At 48.2% G+C, this 25,443-nt stretch overlaps 1 protein-coding gene across 1 annotated transcript in view; it reads left to right on the forward strand.

Annotated features, from left to right (window-relative positions):
• The first annotated feature begins 2,002 nt into the window (after window positions 1–2,002).
• The window catches only part of NAT8L (N-acetyltransferase 8 like), a 29,343-nt gene continuing 5,902 nt past the window's right edge, over window positions 2,003–25,443 (forward strand). Inside the window, exons 1-2 of the mRNA XM_074903730.1 lie at window positions 2,003–2,458; window positions 3,882–4,046. Coding sequence (XP_074759831.1) covers window positions 2,125–2,458; window positions 3,882–4,046 — 499 coding nt within the window. The 5' untranslated portion in view covers window positions 2,003–2,124. The remainder of the gene's footprint in view (window positions 2,459–3,881; window positions 4,047–25,443) is intronic.

Here is a 25,443-nt window from a genome sequence, read left to right on the forward strand (position 1 = left end):
GCTGAGGTGAGACATGACAGGGGGGATGTGGGGATGCTGTATGTTTCGCGTCTCCCCGGGGGAGGATCTCCTTCCCGTGGGAGGCTCCACTCTCGAGCAGGAGATGTTGCTCTTTTGGCTAACCCATCCACAGAACAGCAAGGCTGCTGCTGTACCTGCGCCGGGCCGTCTTTTATAATCGTACATTTTGATCGCCGGTTCAGACAGTCGCAGGCTTTGGGAGCTGGGGGTTGCTCTGGCTGCAGTTGCAGAAGATGCTCGTTAGAAATGGGAACTCTGCAGGCGCTTGAGCCTGCTGCTAGCAAGGCCCTGCGGTGCCTGTCCCTCCGAGCAGGCTGGCAGCACTGCAGCGTCCTACCCCGTCTAGGTCCCGCAGCCCCCCGAGGAGCTTTTCACGCCTGTGGGGTGCTGGCACCGCTCCCCTGCGGGGGAAGGCTTCCAAGCCCTTGCCTAATCTTTCCCCCTCTCTCATCTCTCTTGCTCCTGAACAATTTTTAATAGAAAAGTGAAGCAATGAAACCACAATGAAGTCATCACAGTGAGATCAAGCTTTAGCACGAAGCAAAGATCCAGTCACCGTGCATCTTCCTGAGGACCAAAACGTGCCCCACGAGTTCCCGGGGCAGCAAATCCAGCGGCACAGCTGCACTCGCTGGCGGCGGGGGGCACCTTCCGGGGGGATGCACGGATGGAGCTTGGACGGGGGGTGCATGGGTGCACCTCGCAGGGGGATGCAAGGATGTAACTCCAAGCGGCGTGGGTGCAAGGGTGCCCCCTGGCAGGGGGATTACCTAGCAGGAGGAAGAGACACAGATGAAACTTTCGGGGTGCACCTTGCACAGCTGAAGCTCGCATGGGGGCGTGTGGGGGTGTGTGCACCTCCCGGGGGGTGCACAGGTGAAGCTTGTGGGGGAGGCAGAGATGAGGCTGTCGGGGGTTGCACCTCGCAGAAGGGGGGGGCTGGCGCAGCTTTGCAGCCCGGGCCAGCAGCGAGAAGGAGCGGGGGGGGGGTCTGGGGCACCCCGGCTCCCTGCCCAGCATCCCGCCGCCTCCGCCCCGTCCCTGCACCGGCCGTGCACGGCGCATGCCTCGGGCAGATGCCGGCCGGTTCCAACCGGGAGAGGCCGAAGCTTTTCGGGTCCTGCGAAGAGGAGGAGCCCGTCCTCCTCCCTGCGCACACACACCCCCCGCCCCGCCTTTCCTCTCCGCCACGCGGAGGGGCGCGGAGGCGGCGGGGCCGGCCGCACTCCCCGCACCGTCAGCGGCGTGGGCGCGGGAAGAAAAGTTACCGACGGGGGGGGTGGTGTGGGGGGATTTATTTGGGCTCCAGAGGCGTTGGGGGCAGCGCGGCCGCACTCCCCGCCCCGACCGTTCCCGCGCAGGGTGGCTGGGGCGGGGAAAGCCCCTCCGCGCCCCGCGGAGCGCCGCGCTGGGGCTGCGCAGGGACGCGCCGCCGCGGTGAATGACTCACCACGGAGCAGCCCACGCCGCAGCCCGCCGGGACGCGGTGCGGTGCGGTGCGAGCGACGCCGGCCCCCCCCCCTCCTCCCCAAACCGCGGCCCCGCAGGCTCCCGCAGCGCTCCGCGCAGCGCCGCGCACCCGCAGCGACTGTTCCAGAAAGCTACCGGGCGGATGGCGCCTTCGCTGTAAATGAATGAATAACACCCCCCCCCTATGCCGCGGTGTATGCGGGTAGAGATCTGCGAGCCCCCGGGAGGAAGCCGGGGTGCCGCCGCCCCCCGCGTAGGGACGCGCCGTAGTAATTTGCAAGGGGCGGTGCAGGGAAGGGGTAGGGGGGGCGTCCCGCCCCCCCGATCACATGGCGACCCCGCGCAGCCAATGCGGGGGGCTCTAGGACCCCGGGGACCCGCGGCCCCCCCCGCCCTATAAATGCCTCTCCAAAATGCAGCGGAGGTCCTTTCTCCCGTCCCGCCCGGCCGCGCCGCTCCGCGCCCCGCGCAGCCGCCGCCGCTGCCTGGCGGGTCTCCGTCCCTGCTTCGCGCCCCGCTCCTTCCCCCTCCCCCCTCCCTTTTTTTTTTTTTTTTAATTTTAATTTTTAATTTTTTTTTTTTATACCCCCCTCCCCGTTTTTCTCCTCCGCCCCCTCCCCGCGGCCGGTTTGCATGCATTGTCTGTCTCCCAAGATGGTTTGTGAGACCAAGATTGTGGCGGAAGATCATGAATCAATCCCGGGATCCAAAAAAGACACGATCATTGTTTCTTCCTCCCAGATGTGGCCCTCTTTGGCGGGCTCCCCTTCCTCCCCCCCGCCTGCCCTCAGCTCCCCAAAAGAGGACCCCAGGCGCGATAATGTCTATATCCGCGAATTCCACCCCTCCGAGCAGGAGGTGGTGCGCCGCATATTTTACGAGGGTATCATGGAGCGGATCCCCAACACGGCGTTCAGGGGGCTGAAGCAGCAGCCCCTCACTCAGCTGCTCTACGGGCTGCTGGCGGGTGAGTATCCCCTCCCTTTTGGGGGAGGGGGTCGCGGGTTTTTGTTTGGTTCTCCCCCCCCTCCCCTTCCCCGGGTCTTCACAAAATGGTCGGAGAGGCGGGAGGAGCCGGGGACCCGCGGGCGCGCTGCGGCGGTGCGGCCGGGGGAGCGCCGCAGCATCGGGCGGTGCGGGGCGGTGCGGAGCGGCCGCGGAGCCGCAGCGCTGCGGAGTGGGGGGGCTGGGGATGGGGGAGAGCCCGTGGGGAAAGCGGGGTGTGCGGCGGGGGGAAGCCTTGTGCCGCTGGGGGATACGCGACCCTGCGCGGGTTTAAGGGTGGGGAGCAGTGCGGTTTTAAGCGGGGGAGTCGCCGCGTAGGTTGCGCGGGGGTGAGGGTAGAGTCGTCCTTCTAGTTATTCTAGGCCGGGGAGGGAAGGGGGTGTGGGGTGCGTGGGGGGTGCGGTGGAGGGGAGCGGTGCGCGCCTTGCACCGCGCACTGCACCGCCCCCGCGCAGCCCGGCGCGGTGCGGCCGCCGCGTGCCGGCGTTGCCTGGAGACGGCCGGGCCCGCCAGCGGAGCATCCCCCCCTTACCCCTTAGCGCCCCCCGCAACAGGGCCGAGCCGGGGAGGGGGCTCACTTCTCGGAGTTGCATGCCCAAAATAGCGCCTGCAAGGTGCCCTCCTCTCCGTGCAAGTAGTGTGACCCCCGTGCAAATAATCATTACAAATATGTGTGTGTCCCCCCGCAAGCTTTGGGCAGATTTCTCATGCCCTTGGTGGTTGCCGACAGGTTGTAGCCCCATGCCCCAGCTAAGGGGGGAGGATGGAGCCCTGGGCTGAAGGGGCAACCCCCCCCTCCCCAGCAGGCAGTTGGGTCGCAGCTGGCGGCTCTGGGAGGCAGGGGTGATGCCGGGGGCACCCGCCATCTCGGGGGCATTCACAGAAGCCCCCCAGGCCTTCGGCAGCACCCCGCCATGGAGGCGAGCAGGGTGCCTTCCCTGGGAGTCGGTGCTTCCCGTGATGGAAATAGTAATGCCGCAGTGACAGACACATGGCTGCGGAGCGCTGTGGCTGCAGCGGGGCTTTTCCACCCCAGCCGTGTTTCGGCCTCACTGGGGAAAGCAGAGCGGGGCCCGGGGTGTGCCTGGCTCCCGGTGTCCCCACCAGCCTCTCTGCGAGGGGATTCGGTGGGTCCTGCCGTGGCAAGGCAGCATCCTCCCCACTGGCTCTCTCCAAGCACCCCATAAACTTCTCCGAGGTTATCTCGGTGCGATACACCATCATTTAACACGATAATCTCGAGAATGTGATTTGTGTGTGTACTGCAAATGTATATTTTGTCTGTGCTTGTTTGTTTTTTTTTTATAATGAGTTTGTATTCCGAAATCAACACTAAATTCTCTTTTCTGACAGGTATCGTTTATTTCTCTTCCTTATCTCCATAGTAATATGCTTTGTTGTGACCAAGTCCTTCCTGCTGACCTGCTGTTTGCCCATCTTTCTGATGGGCATGAGGTACTACTTCAGTAGAAAAGTTATCCTCCACTATCTCGATTGTGCGCTGCATACGGACATGTCTGATATTGAGCAATATTACATGAAACCGCCAGGTGAGTATGAATTCCCCAGAGAGAATCTTCCCCCAGCCCTGCTCGGGGAACATGGCTGCTCCCTGCTGCTGGCTCTTTTTCCTCCTGTCAGCAGCACTGAGCAAGCTCATAAGTTGCCAGAATGCAGCTCTTTAGCCACACCAGGCACAAAGCCATCTCTGGTTTTGTTTTTGTCTGGGGTTTTTTGGTTTTTGGCTTCCCCCCACCCCCTCCCCGATGTCTAGTCATCTAAGGCAGCCTCCATCCACCCCCCAAGCACAGTACTCCTGGGTCCCACGGCCAGTCTGGGAACCCCAGGGTGTGGGTGCTGCGGGACACTGAGGCTGGATGATGCGGGTTACTTACTGCAAGGCTAGGTTCACCCCAGCCTTCTTGAGCGCAGTGTTTCTTTGCTCCTTGCACTTGGTACTAGCTCTGAGAGCGGGAGGAGGGGGAGATGAAAGGCCTTTTAGCCCAAATGCATAGAGGAACCCGTTTCAATTATTGTGCCCATTTTTTCATATTATTCAAGAAGAACGTTCCTTAATGCCAGTGTTTTGGAAGAGGCACAGATCAGGTATGTAAAAGGGTGCTGCCTGGGTTTGACATAATAGGCGTTCATCCATTTGTTACATATATGCATGTAATTAAAAATATAGTACCTAATGATAATATTTGCTTGTTAAGCTGCGAAAGATCTCTTATGCGATTATTTAAGAAGTCCCTTTAGAACTTGTCAGGTGCTATTTCCCTTTTTGTAGGTGTACATCCATGTTGAGGACCAGAGCAGGGGTATGTCTGGGCAGTCGCTTGGGGTTTGAGGTTTGCTTTTGGTGGTCACATTGTGGTGAGCTGGGAGGGCAAGGCGATGCCAGTATTCCACCTTAGTTCCATCTTCTTGGGGTACCTACTCTGTTTTCCGTGTGACCATGATTTTGCTGTATCATTGCTGTTCCCCAGGTGTGATGAACCTCTTCCTGGGCAATTTTAGAGGACTCACAACCACAAACGTTCCTTCACTTCTAACGTGCAATTTTACCTTTTGCTGAAACGATGCTTCTTCTCTAAAAAAATCCTCAAATATCTTAGATGTGCTTGCTTTAGATTTTGTTTCCTGTCATGGTATGTATCTTGTACAGACCTTGTCCCATCTTACACACAGGTTGTGCTTCATTTACAATGCTCATTTTTGTAAAAATTAAGTGATGTGTATCTTCTATTTAAAAAGCTCAATCTTCATTAAAGGTGTTGTCACAAAAATAAAAAGGCTTGTAGCAAAACATTTCCGAACCTCTGCAGTCAGGTTCAAAAACATACTATGCTTAAGAAAGTATCAGGGGACTCCCAATAGAAGAGCAGCATGTAGTATGGACTTAATAGGTGTTTGAGCTGCATTGCTCATTAATGCTTGGGACTTGTATGGTCACAGTTCAGGGCATGGGTCAAAGTGACTGTATTTAGAACACTAGCATATACAGAAAATAAAGGAAAGGGACTCAAAGGAAGAGTAAGGAATGCCCTTGATTTGCTTAGGGTCAGTAATGTAATCTGGTTCAGCTGTGTTGCCACCATGTCTTTGAAATGTTAGCATTGCTTCTATTTGGTACCTAAAAGGGCTGATTTCAATTTTAGAGCAAGTGTGTGGGCTTTAATTTTTGACAGAATTTAATCATGTGTAATTAGGCTTCTGCCGTGCCATAAAAAGCAGATTTATGGAATCGTTGGTGCTTGTTAAAGGTTCTTGATGATAGTGGTGTTAAGCAAGTTGGCTGGAGTTGTAATTAGGTAAAGACCAATGAGGCTTTGGGGACTGGGGAGAAGAAGGGTGTCTGCATGTCGGGACTGTCACCAAGAGTGATGCCGGTCCATGTGCCATGAAGCCGTGTGGTGCTATTTGGTGTGGCTGTGCACAAGGCATGAATCTAGTGGTTTGTTTCTGTTTCCCCCAAAAATAGTTGCTGGATTTCTTCCCTGTAAGATAGCAATATAAATGAAGTCATCCTGAAAAAGCCTGGAGTTTTGTGCACTTTGGAGGCTCTCTGGGCTGCATTGTCTGTCTAGACGTACGGAGAAAGGCAGTGATGTGCCGCGTTGGCGCTGCCCATCCTGCCAAAGGACAGAAAAATGACAATAAAACAACTTCCAAGTTTGTCTTTTATTTGGCTAGGTTACAAATTAGCATGCAGGCAGAAATGATCACAGTGGGAATGAGAAGGGCTCCTTTTCCTGTGTATTGCTCCAGCTGAGATACTAGTGAGAGCTTTCTCAGTGAGATGTTAGAGAAGAAATGGTCACAGCGAGGGTAATCGGGCACAGGAACAGGGGCCCAGAGAGGCTGGGGGAATGGTTAGAACTTGACTAGATGAGTTAAACCCAACCTGATGTAACTGCAGATTGGCTTGGCTTTGGCTGGGAATACAACCAGGCAACTTCTTGCTCCTTCTATGGAGAATTCTTGTTTACCGGCTTGGATTTTTTTTTTTTTTTCCCCAATATGTAAAATGGAGGAAATGAGCATTTCTGTGGTGGATTTATGAATTTTTGTTTCGTAGGGTGACAAATGCAAAAGGTAGAAATGGGGATGTTGTCTTAAGGTCTCAGATCATGATGTTGGTTGTGGCTTTGAGGTTTTGCTCTTGACATTCGTGGTACCCAGGCACAAAAACTTGTTTGAAGTGGGCTCTTTGTGGTACCCAGGGTTGGGGGGAGGCAAATAGCCTCTGGTAAGGCAGACATCTGCAGTGAGGGAGTATTTTAACTGTTAAAAGGGGTGGTTCTTAGTGATTTTGCCAAAGCATCTGCAAAAACTATGGGTTAGTTTTAAAACTGAACCATAAGGACATGGTTCTTAATGGGATACCTTAAGCACCCAGCTTAATGATTAATAGGGAACAGTCACATAGTTACATTGTATTATGGGTTTTTTTCTGCAGTTTTTCTTAACTGCTCACCTCCAAGTCAGTTATTGTTTTAAATATACTTTGCTGGGGTTTGTATGAACTGAAAAATATAGGCTGACAGTGATTTTTGCAGAAGTTAAACAGCCAAAATTTAAATCTTTGTTTTCTCTTGCCCTCCTACACTTAATGCCAAGGATCTGGCAGAACATTTGGGCCAGCGCTTAACTTAGAGCTCACATGCAGCAGGGTGACTTGAAATTGCTGTTAATTTAAAAGGAATTGTTTGTGTTGAGTCCTCTGCAGGGGTCTTAAAACAGAAGGTTGAGTGGTTAAAACACCTTCCTGACCTCTTTGTAAACTTTCATTTTTCATTTAAAAATAGCACTTATTGGAATTTTTCTTTTTTTTTTTTTTCTTCTTCATAGGCTATGAAAAAACACACTGGGGTGATAGAAAAGAAAGGAGTTGGATAATGAGCTTAATTGTCAACCATAGTAACTTAGGCTTTAGTAAACAAAAAAAAAAAAAGGAGGGATTAATTTTAAATAGAGCCCTGCCTCTTGCATTTTTCTATACATAAGAGAAGCACAGCTGGAGCTTCTTTTATGGTCTGATGATTCTGACCACTAATCAATTTTACAGTGTCTCTTCAAGCTTCTGTCCCAGTTGGTTGTGTTGTATAGTTTTTGGAGTGGTTGGTGTGTTAGAGAGATTCTTACAAGGCTGAGGTCTCTGCTGGACAGCTGATGGAAACCAGGACTCCTTGTCTTCAATGCAAAACTGCTACTCTCCAAAACAAGCAGAGCCGGGCCTTTGGCTGATGAGTTAGCATGTCTTTCTGCGGTGGTTTAAAGTTTTACCTCCTGCTGGTGGCTGTCCTGGCAGGATCTGTTGAGGGGTGTGCATGTGTCTTGTGGTGGTGCAAAGACCTGGTGGTGGTGGCAGCTGGCCTTTGACAGTGGTTTCGGGCACCAGTGATGAGCTGGGTGGCTGCATTGCAATGCTCAGTGCTGCAGGGCAGGACAGACAGCACCAATGGGCAACCTGGAGAGCTGTGGCTGCAGGACCTGGTGGAGTCTTGAAGGCATCTGCCTTGTGTAACGCAGCAGAAGAAGCTGAAGTGGTTGCTGCAGGAGGTGTCAGGTCACATTAACCACGCCATGCTAAGAGCTGTGGTTTTCGTCAGTGGCTGCACATCTGCAGCTCTTGCTCTTTGGGCAGGCAGGTGCCTCTGGTTGCATTGTGCTGCTCTCCTGCCTCCATCCAGGGGAGAACAGAGCCTCCCTGTCCCACTGCCCTTTGTCCCCTGGTGTGTGAGGGTGCAGATGAAGAGCCTGCACTGCACTTCCAACCTCCCTGGGGGACAGTGGCCTAAGGAAGAGGGGCTACAGGGGGGTGGCACATTAGGATTCAATTCCTGTCGCTGTTGGGTGTCACATTCCTCATCTGAGTCCAAAGGAGGGATGTCCTGCCCTTCTTGGCAGAGGTTTTGAGATTATATCCTTTTGCCAGAAGGACACCAGTTGAGGTGGGGCTACAGCTGGGTTGTAAGGAGGTGAAATCCAGTTTGCTGCTCTTTCTCTTTTGAGGTGTTCCTCACCTTCAGTGAGATATTTGTCTGGGTAACAAGCAAGTATTTGTTGTGCTCTTGGATCGGGCCTGTTTGCAGTGGTTTTGATGCCAGAAGGACAGCTGATACCAGAGGAGTCGAACCTAGGTGTTTGCAAGGTCGGCAGCTGGATGTGAACTGTGTGGTTCCTGCTAACTCTGCACAGCTGGTGCTGAGCCCCAGAGGGGCTGCAGGGTGAACAGCAGTGAGTTTTGAGGTGCAGGGAAAATACAGGGGCCGCCGTGGGAGGAGATCCTCAGCCTGGGAGCTGTGGTTTCTCTGCTATGCCCAGACTCTTTGCGAGCCAGGTGGGGTTTCTCCCCACCACAGAGCCCCCGGGCGGAGAGGCTGCTGTGGAGCCCAGTTCTTCCACATTCTGGGTAATGCTGAAGCTGCCAGATAAGCAGGAGCACTGCTGCCAAATGATAACATTGTTTGGAAAGAATAGAGCAGCCTTTGCTTTGCAAAGAAAGGGCTTAGTTACCTGACGCCAGGAGAGGGCTCAGGGCTGCAGCTTCCCAGTGGAGGAATGTGTTTTTGGAGAGCCCTACCCCTCTCATAGTGCCCAAGAGGCAGCTGGAATCTGAAGCATCCTTATCTTCAGCATTTCTTGCTGGCTTATGCAGTGCCCTGACCTCACGTATCTGCTAAACCTCTGAGCTAACTGTTGTACATTGGGATTTTCACGCGTGCCTCTCCTCACGCGCTGCACAGAGTGTTGAGGAGTCCGATGTGGGGCTTGGAGCTGGAAAACCACGGGGAGAGGCTGTGTCCTTATCTCCGTCTCGGTGTTTCCCGGCTCTGCTCTCCACTGCTGCTGGGAACTGAGGTCAGGTCTCAGCCTCAGGCCGTAGAGCATCTGTCCCGTGAATATTTCTCCTGCTGGTGTCTCTGCAATTCAATGAGGGTGCTTCAAGGGATGCAATCTCCATATCAGAGAGATCCTACAAGATTAGGATTAGAGACCTTGAATATATTTTATAATGGAAAGTATTATTATTTCTGAAAGTATTTCCGAGGCTGTCCTCCTGCAAGAGGGATGGTCAGGAATGCTGCTGCTTTGCAATTCCCATTGTTGTTTTGGGTTTTCTACAATTTAGCAGCAATGGAACTATCTGATTTGGCCTCTATCATCTCCAGTGCAGAGTTTGTTGAGAAGCAATAGGGAAAAAAAGCTCATGCTCTAAAGTATTAGGGATGTTCTTTGTCCAGCATTAGTCCATTGAATGAAACATTTTGTTTTTATTTGGAACATGTAAAAGTCTTTAAAGTTAGGTTACCTCTCCCAAAATCCACTTCTGATACGGCTTGCCCTCCATCACGCATGACTGCTTTGTTTTGCTGTGGAGGAGCCTGGGTTTCTGCATCTGGAGACAGCCTCGTCCTGCAAGGGCTTAGCATGGGCACAGTGAGCAAGGCACAGCACTGCCAGGGCCAGCACTAGCCCGCGCTGGAGCTCCTAACCACCACCACACGTTCCCAGAGCTGACCGAGGGCTTTCTCTGGTCCCAGCAGCAAGGGCAAGCTGGAGGCAGCTCTGCTGTGCCCCAGCCCAACCCTGCACCCCGATCGTAAGCACTGGGTAGATCTGGAGGTGACACAGCCTGCTTCCCTCACAGTGCTGAGCCACGCGAGTCAGCTCTGCTCAACCCACTTGAGGGCCTGCAGGGTCTTTCTGCCCCACAAAATCTTTATTATTCAGAGTTCTTTCCACTTTTGGAGGGTTCAGGTAGTGCAGAGTAGAAGAGCAGTGCTGTCAGCCAAGGGCTGGCACATGGGAAAACTGAAGTTGTCTGATGAGTGGAGCAGCCTGCAGGTGTAGGGCTATGTCATCCACACAAATGGGATAAGCATCTTCATGTGCAAGCTGCTGCAGCCTTACCCCCCTCCTATTTATTTATCACTGGAATAGGAACATATGCACAAACCCATTCCTCAATGTTCATATCCGTAAGACAAAAATAGCTCTCCCTTCAGATCCACGAGCTTTGGCACGGTCCCATGTCAAAATTAGATGAAAATAAATTTTATAGTAAATTTTGCGGAGCAATATAACCTTTTTTTTTCTCTGCGTGTTCAAAAATTCTCTCTAAAGGTAGTCCCTAATTGACGTGACCATCAGTTAATGCAGTAGTACTTGAGTTGTAGCTATGGGTGGATATGATGCTTCTGAACATAAGCTCTGCCTGCAGGTATTTAAAAACCCTAGTACATGCAAGTGCTGTTCATTAACCTTCAATACAAGAAGAAATACGTTGTGTAAGTTGAACATCAGTAGTTTTTTAGGCACAGTTAACTTCTCAAGACAAGCAAACACAAGCCATGCCGGGACTTAGGAACATGAAGGGGGTAGGAACACCAGGTCTTCTGGGTTTTTTTTCTGTCTTTGAGTAATTCCTTTTAATGTTTTCTCCAGTGTTGGATGTTTTCTGGCATGGTTGTGTGCATAAACCTAAAAAGGACTACAGAATTTTCTCCACAAGTTTAAATGCAAATTAGTTACTCTTATAAAGGGTTTTCAATGGCTCTTCTTCCTTCTTTTGCTTTCTTAGGCATGGCCAAGATTTAAAACAATTACTCAAAAGTCTGTTTCAAGTTAAGATTTTCATAATAGCCTAAATTCAGGCTCTGTGTCAGGTATCTAACTAGTAGCTTTGAACCCCTCTAGAGACTGAATTTTGGATGTAGGAACATGAACTGAAAAATCTTATTCCCAAGCACATTATTATATCTTATTTATTTATTATGTTTGGTATTAGCCTCTTAAGATTATCCAAGTGTCTGTGATCAGCTAGGTTCCTCCCAGTGTGCATGACCACAGGCCTGAATACTTTAGGAATTATTGTTAGGCATTGCTCTCTGTCTTAAGACTCTAAACATATTGAAAACACAGTTTTTATGTAAAAGCCTAAATGCACATCCTGATTTTCAAGAAGACCGACCATTCGAAATCTCTCAGAATTTCAGAGTGGATTTCTGAAATGCCTTCTGTAGGCTTAAATCTTTATTCAGGTGCGTTATATTTAATTAGCCAGGATGGGGATGGCTGGTGGGGCTTGGAGTGGCCATGAGCCCTGTGTGGGCTCTAGGAGCTCGCAGTGTTGTTTACTGGTGTATTGCAGAGCACGTGCTTTTATTTTGGCAATGCAGTGCTGGGTATCTGTTACAAATAATAGCATGTTTGATGCTATTCCCTTCAAGACTAAAGCAAAAAGACAGACTTAGCAGAGTTTTTTGCTGGTATCTGGTTCTGCAAGGAGCCGAGGGATGTATGGGCCTTTGTGTTGCTTTGTGCATCAGCAAAACAGGGAACTTCAAAGTGTATTTTTAGATTTCATTTCTTTTTTTTTTTTCTTTCCTCCCCTCTGTAGGAAGCTGAGGAACCATTTATTTTTCCTGACAGGTGACTAATGAAAGGAGTCTTAAAGAAAACCCAAAGATAACAGTGTGTCTTACCTGGTTTCTAATTGCAAATCTATTACTTGTAACCAAATAATAAGGTTCGGGATTTTTTTGGCTTTTTTTGCTAAGGGCCAAGTGGAATCACCAAGAAGTCTCACGCCTTTTATTAAGGGTGCATCAAAAATTAGTTTGTAGTGGTCTGGTTAGAGCCAGGTACAAGCTGTGGCTTTGAGCCATTCTTTTAAGTCATCTGTTGACCTGTTGGACCTCAGAAATCAATTAACTATTTATGAAAGCATATACAGTATCATTTATTATTTTATATAACTGTTTGATGAGTATTTCTTTCAAGAAATGAACATTTTGTTTCTTACAGGTTAACTCTAAAATTTAGACCTGGGACTCCCACAGTTTAGTGCCAAGATGGGATTCTCCTTTAAAATGGGATTCTGTGAGTGAAAGGAGACTTTTCAAAATAGGTAATGGGAAATGCGTATTACAGGTGTATTTTTAAGTGGCTACATGAGGTGTTGCTATTTAAAACTGGGTTTGCAACAGTGTAACCGCTAATAGAAAAACGCAATGCATTAGTCGCATGTTGATGTGTGCTGCTTGAAATTGTAACTTGAAAGGAATATTTGTCACTTAAAATTCATGTGCTGCTTTTAGGATTTACCCAATTGGCAAAACTGAAAACCAGAAGTTTTATGAGAAAATGATTTTTCAGTTCAGGAACTGGAAAATAAGAGGGGGGATCCAAATTAAGCCGATGTACTACTCCCTCTCTGTTTTTTTCACTGTGAAGAAGTCAAGATCTGCATTTAGTGGTGAATGTCATATTTTTTTCAGCTTGAAACAAAATTGTCACTTCTGTTACAGGCTTCCTTAAGAAGCAAGGTCAGACTCAAGTATATATTTTAAAAATACTGATTATGGGACAGCCATGATACAGTTACCTCCCAGGCATGTCCCTGTGTTCTTCTTTGCATAGCACTATTAAATCTGTACTGAGCCAGGACTGGGACTGCCTGGATCCCAGGCTCTGATTAAATTATATATTTAGGCATTTTATATCAGCATGGTAGTTGAAGAGGTGGTGTTGAAGGGCACCATCTCCAAAGTCCCAGCAGCCAAGACATCAGCAGTGGTCCTGGGGAGGACGGAGCTGTGCGCAGGTGTCTCAGCCAGCAGTGCTGGGGAATGAGCTGTGTGCAGGATTAGTGCCAGCCTGGCTTTCCTCTGTGTTTTCTTTTCCAGCTGAAGATCTTTGGTGAATTCAGCACAGATGTGTAAATTGTTTTGAATTAACAAAACCTGCATTTTTAAGCAAGCTACTTGCCTAGATTTATCCTCGATCACCAGTAATTGCTATACAAGCTGCTCCCACTCTCTCTTGCCAATGTGCTTGACTTCTGACTTGGAAACCAACATCAGAGATACAAGTTTATTTGCTTTTTACAGTTGCAGCTCTTGGTGTCTGCTGCTAATTGAAATGGGGGGTGATGGGCCAGCTGTCCAGCCGTGAATGGCTCCTCAGTGCACCTTGCATACAACACTCATTTCAACAGCTATCAGATAATAACATCTACTATTTGGAACCAATAGTGGTTCCTTGAATTATTTTTTCCATTTTTTTCCTCTCTCCCTTCCCCTGCCACAGCAGTTCTGTATTGCACTTTTCCAGTCTTATGTCAAACTGCAATATTTGCATTTTTTTATACTTTGAATTCTACTTGGCTCTCTTGTCCATCCCTGTGTTGAATTCTCCGGTAGGTTTGTCTGGTCTGGCTCTTGCTTCATTCATCTCTTCTGGCATTTCCCAAGAGTGGTGGTCCCACACACAGTATTGCTCTTTGTATCTCTCTGATTTTTCCTTTCTTCCTATTACACCTTTAGACTTCTGTCCCTCTGCTTAATTTCATTCTATAAGTACTTTCTTCTCCTTAGTTTGTTGTTCAGATATTTTGCATGTTGAGCGCATTTTTTTTTTTTGGTAGAATACTTGGAATAACAAAGATGAAAAAATAAATAGAAGTCAGCAGCACGAGGATATTGTGTCTGCTAAGCTGAAAACAGAGTGCGTCAGTGCACAGACCCACGTGTTGGTGATGGTGGGAAGAGAACATTTTGCCTAAAGGCAAATGAACTGCCAACAACAGAATTTCTTACACCTTCCTGAGAGCATCTGACCCACATCACGCCCAGATGTATCTCAGCATGGCCTTTGGTCTTTTCTGCTATGATTTTTCCTATTAACAGCATTCTTCCTATTTTAATAGGATATATAAAATCATTATTTGCAGACAGAGTACAGAAAACCCAAACGTTTCCTTTGCTGACATCAGGGCTTTTTGTTCTTTTTTTGGAGGTGCCAAATCTGTTCATCCTCCCTGGAACTAGATAACAGCATCAGAAACACTGTGTAACACTTCTAGTGGGAATCCAGGGAAGACCTAAATGTGTAGTCTTTCAATTTAAAATAATGTTAAATAGTCGAACTGCAAAGAGAAGCTTTTGAAAATAGCCTGGTTTGGAGCACCTGCCATTTGTAAGAGCTAAGCAATTTTAGAGACAGAGCAATAAAAGCTGGCTGTTACCCGTCTGCTGTCTGCTTAACAGCAGTGACAGTCTTGGTAAAGTCCTCTTTATTGGAATTACATCGTTAGAGGTGGGATTTGTTAAAAAAGAGAAAAAGCGAGGGTGGGGGGAGTTGCTGTACAAGAGGGATGCTAATGAGAGATTTTTTTAAAATCCAAACTGTTTAAAAGGGATATTTATAAAACAACTTTTCAAGATTTTGCTGCCTCTAAAGTCAATTAGATTCACTTAATGGCTATGAAAATAAACTTCTGGTGTGATTTCAGGACCTGAAAATGTCCAGAGGATAACATCAAGCTGTGCCTCTTGGGCAGCGATTTTCATTTGGGAATAAACCATCGTCAGGTTTTATGGGGCTTTTTTTGAGCCATCAGTAGTCTGGAAAGCATCAAAGTGTCTGCAAGGATTCTTGAGAAGGGGGAACATTTTTTCATGAATAGCTCAAACAGCTAAAGAGAATTTCGGTGAAATTCTTAAGGAAAACCCACAAAAAAACCCCACATTCACTGAGACTGAACTTTGAGACAGTTTGTCTTAAAGATTCAGTGAAGCATTTGCTTTAATTTAATTGTAGGCTTAAATCCCTTGTCTCTTGTTGGGAGTTTAGCATATGTTGAGGGGCATCCTTCAGTAGAGGTCCAAGTGCTCTTTTGATATTTACTGGAGACCTGTGACATAAATGGGAAATGAAGTGATGGAATAAACCTTGAGTTTGCTGTGTGTGTGCTATCAGCTGCCTGCAAGATGAATTTATGATGTTTAAGGGAAAACTGGTGCCTCAGAAGGAGGAGTTGCAGCTGTGAATGAGTTATGCTCATTCTGCCCTGTCTTAGCACCAGGTATGGTGACTTAGTGTTATTTAGTGTTGACTCTGTAGTTGGGAAAATCCAGTGGATCCCCCAAATCCTGCATTTCTACCTAGGTTTGTGTGGATTTGCATCTCTCTCAGCTCTGGTTGCTGTAGGTGCTGTTCTTATAAGTTGATCCCCTTTCTGCAGATACTTGGTGAATGAGCATGCCACAAGCTGATGGTACATGACATGAAAGTATCTGCTTTCACTAGCCCTGAGCAGACTGCCTTTCATTTCCCACATGTCTCCCTGATGGAGTGAGACATGGCCCATTACCTACTCACTCCATTGATTTATTTTTCAAATCTCTTTCAAATCTCTGGCTCTCATGACTGGTATTGAGGCTGGGGCTCAAAGGAACCCCACTCACATGGATGTGGGGGGGTGAAGTGGTGATAGACAGTCATCACAGGAGATCTGGGAATAACTGAATTAGGATTTTGTAGGGACTTTTTGGTCTGATTGGTCTGGCATGGTAGTCTGAACACGTGGTAAAGGGTTTTTTCCTTTTTAATTTTAGAGATGTAGAGATTTATACATGTAATTTTCATTTTCTGTTAATGCATCATCCGCAACAGGTCCATTGTCTGTGCCCAGCCCGACAGATGTTCCTGTGTTTATGGACGTAGAATTTTCTTATGCTGCCTCGTTAAATAAATGTGCTAGTTTCAGTCTGGAGTAGTGGAGTTCAGTAGAATTACACCCAAGATGCATTAGCCTTGATGTACTGAAGGAGGGATGTAGAAACACATTGGTTTTAACAACAGTGAGCATCCAGTTGTGTGTTTTTCTGCACCATGGCAGTGCTCTGGCTTTACACGTGGCATTGCTACCAGTTTGTTGAGAATTAAAAATTGAAGCAATGTGTGCTGATGGAGGCTCACACTGCTCGAGAAATCTTGCTGGGGTCTGCAGTGTGGTGGGTGGAAGGAGACAATACTGAGGCTCTGTAGAGGACTTTCATTACCTGACAGAAGAAAGTGAAGTCTTGACCCAGTGTTTGCTCTCCTTGCTGTGTAGGGCTTCAAAAGAGTGTGAGGGGGAGCCTGTGGTGGGATGATGGCCATGGGGAGGTGGTACCTGAAGGACAGTAGGTTGCCTTCACAGGCCTCCTCTGCTGGAAAAAATCCTGTGTTTATTTTCAAGTAGAGTGCGCCCATTGCAGTAGTGTCCCTGGGAGTCCTGGCTGTCACAACAGTCTGGTTGTACAGAAGGGCTGAGGACCCCCCCCCAATCTCAGGAGGGGGTCAGCATCTCCCGCAGCCAGGCTTTACAAGCACAAAGGGATGGAAACTCAGCAGTACCCCTGTCTGCTAATTCTACCTGACCACTGGAGTCACCACCACCCTCTTGGCTGGTTGAGGGTTGGGTTGGAGGTGTGGGAAGGTGCAAACACCAGGAGGTGCCTGCTGCTGTCAATGGGCCAGGTTCAGCCCCACAGCAGCACGGGTCTAGTCCCATGTGGTGAGGTGAGCACCTCCTTCCCTGCTCTTCCAGAAAAGGATGGGCTGGTTGGTGTATTGTAGGGTAGCTGGAGGAAGACCTCCATGATGGTGTTAAAAGCACTTAAAGGAATACTTAGGAAGTTTGCTTCCAGAGAGGTTTCCTAGTTACTTATTCATTTATTTATCCAGGTCAGGAGTTGCATTTGCTACAAACTGAAGCGTTAGTCCTGTTGCTACCTCTAGCCTTGCATGTCAGAAGTGCATGGCACATCCCCTTTCCAAGGGACAGGCCTTGTTTCTTGGCATGCTGCAGGTGGAAATTGCTTTTGTTTTCCATCACCGTCCATGCCAGGATGTGTGTGTCTGCAGAGACACTGTGCTGCCTTGATGCCAGCTGGGCAGAGAGACTGTGGGTTTGGTGGTTTGACCAAAACCTGATTGTCCTTACCAGCTTTATTATCATTTCAGTCCCCTGTTATTTAGTCATCTACTCCTTACCCAGAGGTTAGGGCAATAGGTTTGACCCGTTGGTTGGGGGGCCTGTACTGACAGGATCGTTAGACAGGATTGGTCCCAGTGAGAAATGCCCAAAGAAGCACCTTTGGCGAGCAGCTAGGGAGGGCAGAGGTAGTGAGCTGTGCTTCAGTGCCACCCTCGCTCCTTGCTTCTTGAGCTCTTCCCAGTCCATTGCAGTGGATTTTGGGGGCTCATCTTAGTGTAGCAGATGGTGACTGTTCATATGCTGTGACATGATGGGGTGGGTTGGTCCCAACTGGTTCTAACTGGTGTCCTTGTTGGATGTGTGAGCTCTGGGAAGGGTATGTGTGCAGCACTGTTTCAAGCTGCTGTGCTAGAAATAGGAAGAAATATTTATTGCTTGCAGTAGACTCAGGGAGATCAAGCCATGTACCTTCTAACTTCAGCTGGTAGTTTGTACCAAATCTGTGCCCTGAACCCCTGAACCTTTTTTTTTTTTTTTCTGATATCATCTTCCATGTTGAGTAATGAATTCTTCACTGTGGTTTGAGAGAAAATACAATTCCTTGTGACTGCTGTTTCACTCCTGTAGATTATTAATACAGTGGAAAGTTAGAGTTCAGGGAGGTTTGATTCTTTGTGTTAGCAACAGGGTAGGATTCTCATGAAACTCAAGTCATCTGCAGAAAGAAAGGCTTTGAGTGCAACAGAGTTGTGTTTATCATTAGTGTTAGGACAGTATCATGGTAGCTCCTCTTTGCTGTGCAGCATTTGCTGAAATGTAGTCCCTGTCTGTCAGTTGCTGGTATGCCCCAGGAAAGAAAGGAGAGGAGCTGCCCTGGGGTCTGAGACTTTTTCTGGTCAGGGTTACTGCACCATAAATATTGTTAACTGCTACTTGTCATTATTGCTCAACAGCTGCTGTGGTAGTGAAGTCCTCATTCAGAGGCTTTTGAGGGCAGCAGGAATGTGCTAAGCAGGGAAAAAACCCATGTTCAGAACCACTGAAACATGCTGTACAGCATGTTTGGCTGAATATATGCATCCTTTACATGACTTACAATTGAATGTTGTGCTGTTGCCCTCTTCTATCACTTCTCTGCCTTACAGATGTAGATTTGGGTATGTTTGCAGAACCAGTCAGCATCTGCACCAGCACTTGGGGAGCCCCATTCCATGCATTTGGATTATGTGTTGTAAAATGCTGTTGGTTACGTGCTGGGAGTGACCTATTCCCAGTTCTTCTGTCTTTGATGCCCATAAAAGTGATGTAAGCAACGTAGTCCTGTTTTGGTGTGTGTTTTGGTTTGGGGTTTTTTTGTCTGTCACATTTTAAATATGCAAATGTTTTTAGTCCCTCCCTTTTTGCTATTGGGGGGTGATCTGGCTCTAAGGTAGGGCAGGAACCTCTCACCTTTGACTCTTGTTTTAAAGAGTTTGCATGCGTAGACGGGTTATTCTGTCCTAATGCATCATTATGCCCTACTTTTTGAACCAACATCTTGGGCGCCATTCATCTTGCCTACCTTATTGCTGGCTAGAAGTAATTGTTTGCAGTGAGCTGTGTAGGCTTTTGCTGTGGTCGTTTGCAGAAGACGGGCTCTTCTGGAGGGTGACTTACCTTAAAGGTTGTTGACCGGTTAGAGCGGCATAAAACTCCTTGGAAGTCCTTGTAGAGCTCAGAATTGCATTTATTATTTAACCTTAAGTAAATGTAATGTTAGTTTCTCTCTTTGCTCTGAGGCATTTGGTGCAATACCTGTGTAGATACAGGCACTTGTATTGATCTAAAGGGAGTCTTTGCTAAATTTAGCCCAGACGAGTAATGATGGATGGCGAAAATAAGATCGATTCTATCTGTTATCCCTGTATGATTTATGGCTAGGACAGCTGCTAAGCTAAAAGGAAGTCATTTGATGATTATTGCTCAGTGCCTTTTTACAGTAATGCCTGTGAAGTAAAAGTCAGTTAGCAAATAATGAATTCTAAAACATCCAATAATTGTAGATTTTCCAGATTTTTCAGTATTTGGAAGTGGAAAGTGCTGTAATCTAAGTTCAGTACCTTTCTGAAAGCACTAAAGTCATATAGTGAGAGATTGATGTAGAAGATGGAGACCGAGCCTTAACACTGTCCTTTTAAGGAGCTGGTTTAAAACACAACCAGCAATACATTTGATCTTGTAAACAAATTTAACTAACAAACAGTTAATTGTCATATCAGTCTTTTGGAGCAGTTGCTGGGAGGGCACAGGCTAGCAAAGCTGGCAGAAGGACTTGATTTCTTTTTTCCTTTAAACTTCTAACTAAAAACCGGTCTAAATTTTAAAGCATTGGTTTACTTAAGATCTGACTCTGCAGTTGATAGGCTTAGTGTGGATTTTGGATGCACAGGGAACATGTAGTCTGCAAGTACTTTAAATACTTTTTTTTTCTGGTTTTACCCATTTGTGCAGACCAGTCTATTCTGCTGAGCCAGCTCCATTGAGCTGGGACTCAGCATCCAGTTAGCCCTGAGGACAATGCCAGGCCAAAATCGCATATTCTAGTCTTTATCCGCTCCTTTAAGCTATTTAATTCTTTGCTTATCGATGACAATTGCTCACATGCAAAAACCACCAACAATGCCTGGTTTCTCAAACCGTCCTTTCTTTTGATGACCCAGCAGGTAGACCCCAATCGCAACATTGGTGGTTTTGTCTCTTCTTTGTAGCATGTCCTTCTTTTCAATAGTGGAGAGCAGAGCGCTGGACCAGGCTAAATATGCCCTCTGATAACCAGGGTACTTCTAATCCCCCATAACTGCTTCTGCAGCTTTTTCTTGAACAGTTGTTATACGTTGGCGTTATTACAGTCTTTGCTTTTCAAGGTGCACCACAGCCAGCAAAAAGAGCCAGATACAAGATTTTAAAGTCCTGCTGTTGCACTTCTTAATATAGCACCCTCTGAAATGTGCTGGAAGGGCTGTCTACCCCGTCTGCGGCATCGCCTGAATTTCTAGCTGTCTCATCAAAAGCCTGTTCCTGAGATGTGCCGAGCGCTTCCCAGGGCTTTGCTGAGCTCCCCTGGTGCTGTCACATGTGGTGACACTCTGGGCCTCGCGGGACTGAAGCCTGTTTGAAAAAAATCAACCTGTGAAGTGCTGACATGGGCTACGGCCACCAACAGCTTGCGTTGATCCAGATGTCCAGGCTTGGGTCCTCCTGAAGCTTTAGACAAGTAAGGTGCACGGGTAGGAGCTGTCATATAGCTGTTTCAGAGAAACAGTGTGAAGCTTAAAGCAAAGGTTTTTAAGAAGATTAGAAATGTCTGCTGGGTTACATCCCCAGCAGTGACAGCAGGAGATGCTGTTTAGGTCCAAACCTGACTGCTTTCTGAAGTCTGTTTGCTGCAGAATGTGTTTCTCTTTTCTCCAGTCAAAATACTGGAGTGAAAGTAAACTGTAGCTAGCTGTCAACATCTTCTTTCCAGGGGCTTTGACACTCCAAAAGGGAATACCTATGATAAAGTAGTTGGATGCTTTAGAGGACGAACCAGCTCTGTCAGGAGGCATGGAGCAGGCACTGATGAATGTCAGTTCTTGTACTGTTACTCCAAATTGCAACCCCACACCATTTCCATACCCAGGTGAAGGTAAAGCTGGGCTGCAGTAAAACCTGGTGGGATCGTCACCTGTACAGTGTGTGCTGCTGCCTCAGGTTTATCAGTGGTGGCACGCTACAGCATATACCAGTCTGAATCCAAATATACTTTTGGGTTTGCGCAGACATTTTGCCCGGCTGTTGCCTGCGGTTCAAAAGCCGATCACCCACCGTGTCTCATTTTATGCTTAGGTTTATCAGCTGCAGAGGCCACCTCTGAATTCCTGTCTCCTGGAGCGATTTGAGACCCAGAGCTGTTGTGGGTCATGGTCAGGGTGTTTCTGGTAGTGAATGTGCATGAAACTGCGCCGTGGCTGTGTTGCAGGTCGAATGCTGGATGTCACTGTTGTCCCACTGATCTGATTGCAGCTATGGAGGCTTTGCCTGAGCTTAGAGATGGTTCTAAGTAGTTACAGCCCTTGCTAGCAACAACAAAGGTAAAAAGTAGCAAGGATGGAAAACAAGGTAGTTGGAGAAGTAGCTGAGCTGGTTGCTCAGAACCAGTTCATCCATCTTCTTTTCATTCTGGGTAGGTGATCTCATCGCCTGCTGCCCAGATGCCCCATGAATCAAGGGGTGTCACCCACCCTCGGCAGATAGATTCACTACCCTGTGCTCTTCCAGCAGAGAATTATTTATAACAGGGCAATGAATCCTGCAGTGGTAGGTTATGTGGAGTTATTTATGTGAGGGAAGGGGTCCCACAGCATTTCTAATTTCATGCATGAATAATTCTTATGTGTCCCTGACATTTTTTGTTCCCCCATGCCTGGGCCTTGTCTGGTGTTGAGAGATGCTCATGGGTGTCAGGAGTGTCTTGAGTCAAGGTCTCTCACATCTCACCTGGTTTCCATGGCCATAAACTACTCTGAAATGCCATTATTTTGTAGGAGCCCTCCAGGAATGCCTTTTAACTGAAGTCAAGTGTAGCATTATTAGCAGGAATTGTGTGAGCTGTTAGGCAGCCCTGCCTGAAGCCAAGGGGAACGAGAAAGGTGGAGAGGAGAGAAACTCAAGACATGGGACAGATGGTGGTAAGGAGAGAAAATAGGATAATAATGTACCTCATAAACAGAGAAATAAATCCGTCCCCATCCTGGCTAGTCGAGTAGTTGCAGTCAGTAGCAGGTACAGCTGTTACCTGTCCTTGGTTAGCCCCTGTGCCCAAGCTGCCCATGTCTGTGGCCGGGCAGCAATGTGCCACGTGTGTGCCCAGACTGCATTCCCATCATGGCAGCTGCGCTCTCCCCAGAAGAGCCACCTGTTTCCCTTGATCTTGATGCAGCTCAGCTGGTCTGCCCTGTGTTTCACCAATGATGGAGGGGAAGGAAAGGGAGAGGTGCTTCAAATGCTGAGTTCCTGTGGTCCCTCTTCAAAACCCAGTTGGGATTAAAGGGCAGGGATTTAAATGGCATCAGCAATACACAGGCATGGCACAGCCAGCTTTGGGCTGGGGACTGTCTGCTTGCTTCCGCGTACAGCCTGCCTTACTTAAAGCAAGGTATGTAAAATAGGAGAGGTGAGACACTGAATTTTGGGGCTCTTTAACTGGTTATCTATAAATAGGTAATAACTGCACAGCATGTGCAGGGCACCCCTGGTTGGACCTTGCTTGGACCACCTCTGCTTGGCAGAAATGACTGCTGCTCTGGCCAAAATCACCCCAAAAGATGGCATAGGAGGCTGAACAAGGGATTCCAAGAACAAATACTTAAAGCTTCATGATGCGACAGCGTGTTGCATTTTCTGTGTCCAGATATTTCCATGCACTAGTGTTGCATGGGCTGTGCCGTGGTATGTCAGTGAGTCACAGGGAGTTTGGGGCATTAAGATCTCTGGGGTTAGCAAGCCTGTCACTTTTGTCAAGCTTTTGTGTAGGTATATCAAGAGTGAGGGGCACAGGCAATTGCAGGTCCTGTCCTATGAGAAGCACAGGGATAATTTGGGGGTTTTTACATTTGGGCTTTTTCCCCCTTTGTCCCTTTATAGCAGCCTGGGGGAAAAATGTAGGTGAGGGGGATGTTTCACAGAATCATCTAGGTTGGAAAAGACCTTGAAGATCATCTAGTCCAGCCATTAACCTAACACTGACTGGTCTCAACTACACCATATCCCTAAGCACTATGTTTGCCCTGTGCAGGATGCTGTTTCTCCCAGCAGTGCCCTGAAGACATTCACCAAGTCTGTGGGCAGCCTCCCTCCCCTCCCAGAGCTCACACCTGCATATCACATCTCTGCCAGGGATGCAGGTTCCTAGTTTTTAATTTTGAGGGCCTGGTCAGAGTTTCTTTTATTATCAGCTTCCTTTTCTTACAGTGGCCGGTGCCTCCTGGCTCTGCTGTGAGCGTGCAGGAGGAGCTGGTGTTGGCACAGCTGGTTCCCAGCAGTGGTGGTGGTAGCTGCTGAGTGGCTCTGCTGGTCCCCTCGTCTGGACAATGCTCTGAGGATGGAACCCACGACATCTTTGAGCCAAAAAGGGAATTGCTCACATTTGCATCACTGTGGTGACATGCTAAAGCAGAACTGAAAATCACAGTCTGTACTTGAAGGGACATTGCTTTGAGAAGTTGCATGTCTGTCTGAAAATTATGTTCCACAAAAAACCCTCAAGAGTTCATAAAAGCTCAGCTGCAGGAGATAGCGGTGCCACCCTTAAAGAAAGAGGGAAAAGACTGGCCTGCCTCTGGGGAAGGCTTCCATACTTGCCCTGTGTTTAACTTCCAAGGAAAACCCCTTGCTGAGGGGATGCAACCCCACCCATGCAGAATTAGCACCAGTAGTTGGTGGTGGCTGCAGGAGCTGCTCTGTCCTCTCTCCAGCCCTGTGGGAAGCAGGTGTAGGTTTTACCTGGCTCAGCCCCTCACTCCTTGGTGCACAGGTGCTGGCACCCAGGAAGACCATGTGAGCTCAGGATGTCTTGGGACATCAGAGCTCTCCTGTGGAAATACTAGAATTTACTAGAAAACAATTGATTTTATCTGGCAGACAGAGCTTTACTTTTTCAGAGCAACACACTGCTTCTAAATTCTGGGTTTCGGGGTAGTGGTCCTTGAGCACTAAGGGACTTAGTAAAGCTGTGGGAACCTGCTATAGTCAATCGTGTAGGACTTATGCTGGTGGGGAAGGCTGATGTCTCATTTTCCCCATCTCTTCTAGCAGTACTCTCTGCTGTTGCTTTTGGCTCCAATCTTTCCACCCATCCACCCACCGGCCTTTTATTCACCAAAGGGTGTAGAAGAATTTGCAGCAAAAATAAATGAATTTATTTTCACCCACCATCCTTATCGGCTGTGTGGGGGAGAGCTGTGTAGCTCATGATGGTGGAGGAGAGCTGGAGAGGAGGCTTGTGAGCACAGCTGGGGCATGGCACGGCATGTCGTCCCTTGGGCAGGAGTGGTGGGTGCTTTGAGTGGAGGGTAAGTGGCCAGCACGGTGCCACCACTCTCGGAAGGCCTCGGGGTGTGGGGCCGGCAGCAGCACGTGGAGCCTGAGGGCAGCCTGTACTGCGGAAGAGGGCTGTGCCAATTAGAAGAATGCTCTCCTTTGACCCTCAAAAGCTGGGAATCATCCTTAAATTTACAGCAGAAAGACAAAGCAATTGTGCGTGCTTTCAGGCCCCAAGTGCCACCAGCTGAGGAACCATGTCTGACCTTGCTGTGAAGCAACCCAAAATTATCTTCCCTGTTACACACATCACAGCCATTTTGTGCCTTTTTCATAGATGCATGCATCCCAAGGTTTGGGGTTTTTTTATAGAATGGTTTGGGTTGGAAGAGACTTTAAAGATCATCTAGTCCAACCCCTCTGCCATGGGCAGGAATATATTTCAATAGACCAGGTTGCTCAAAGCCCCATCCAACCGGGCCTTGAACACTTCCAAAGGTGGGGCACCCACAGCTTCTCTGAGAAACCTGTTCCAGTGTATCACCCCTGTCACTGTAAAAAAATTTCTTCCTTTATTACAGCTTTCGTCTCAGTTCCTAAAGTGGAAACTCTGTGTGGTAAGGCAGCATGCTGTGGGAGTGGAGAAAGCTAAGCAAGGTGGTGGTGGGCTTTCCATGGCTGCTGCTTCTCACCTTCACCTGTGGGCAACCTGAAGGGGCCGGGTCAGATTTGGAGTCAAGAGGCTTGGTGTTTGGTTGGAAACAGCTAATGCCTCCAGTAGGTACCTCCAGTACTCCTGAGAGGTGTTCATGGGGCATCTGTAGTTAAATGCAAGATATCCATGAAGAACAGACCTGGAGTGAGCTGGAAGGGCTTTGGATGACGGTAGTGATGCGTTGACAGGGGACCCCAGGAGATGGAGACAGATGAAGGCGAAGGCAGAGATGCTGCCATGAGATGAGTATCTGAAGGGCAGGGAGAGTCGTAGCCGTCAGGGTTTGTGTTTATCTTTGCAGCAGTGATTATTTTCAGATAGCAGTGTGAGAGAGTAAAACGTCAGCTCCTGCTATTAATAGCACTGCAAACAAGGCTGTTGCTCATTACTGACAGGT

Source organism: Athene noctua, chromosome 4 (genome assembly GCF_965140245.1).
Source record: "Athene noctua chromosome 4, bAthNoc1.hap1.1, whole genome shotgun sequence".
NCBI lineage: Eukaryota > Metazoa > Chordata > Aves > Strigiformes > Strigidae > Athene > Athene noctua.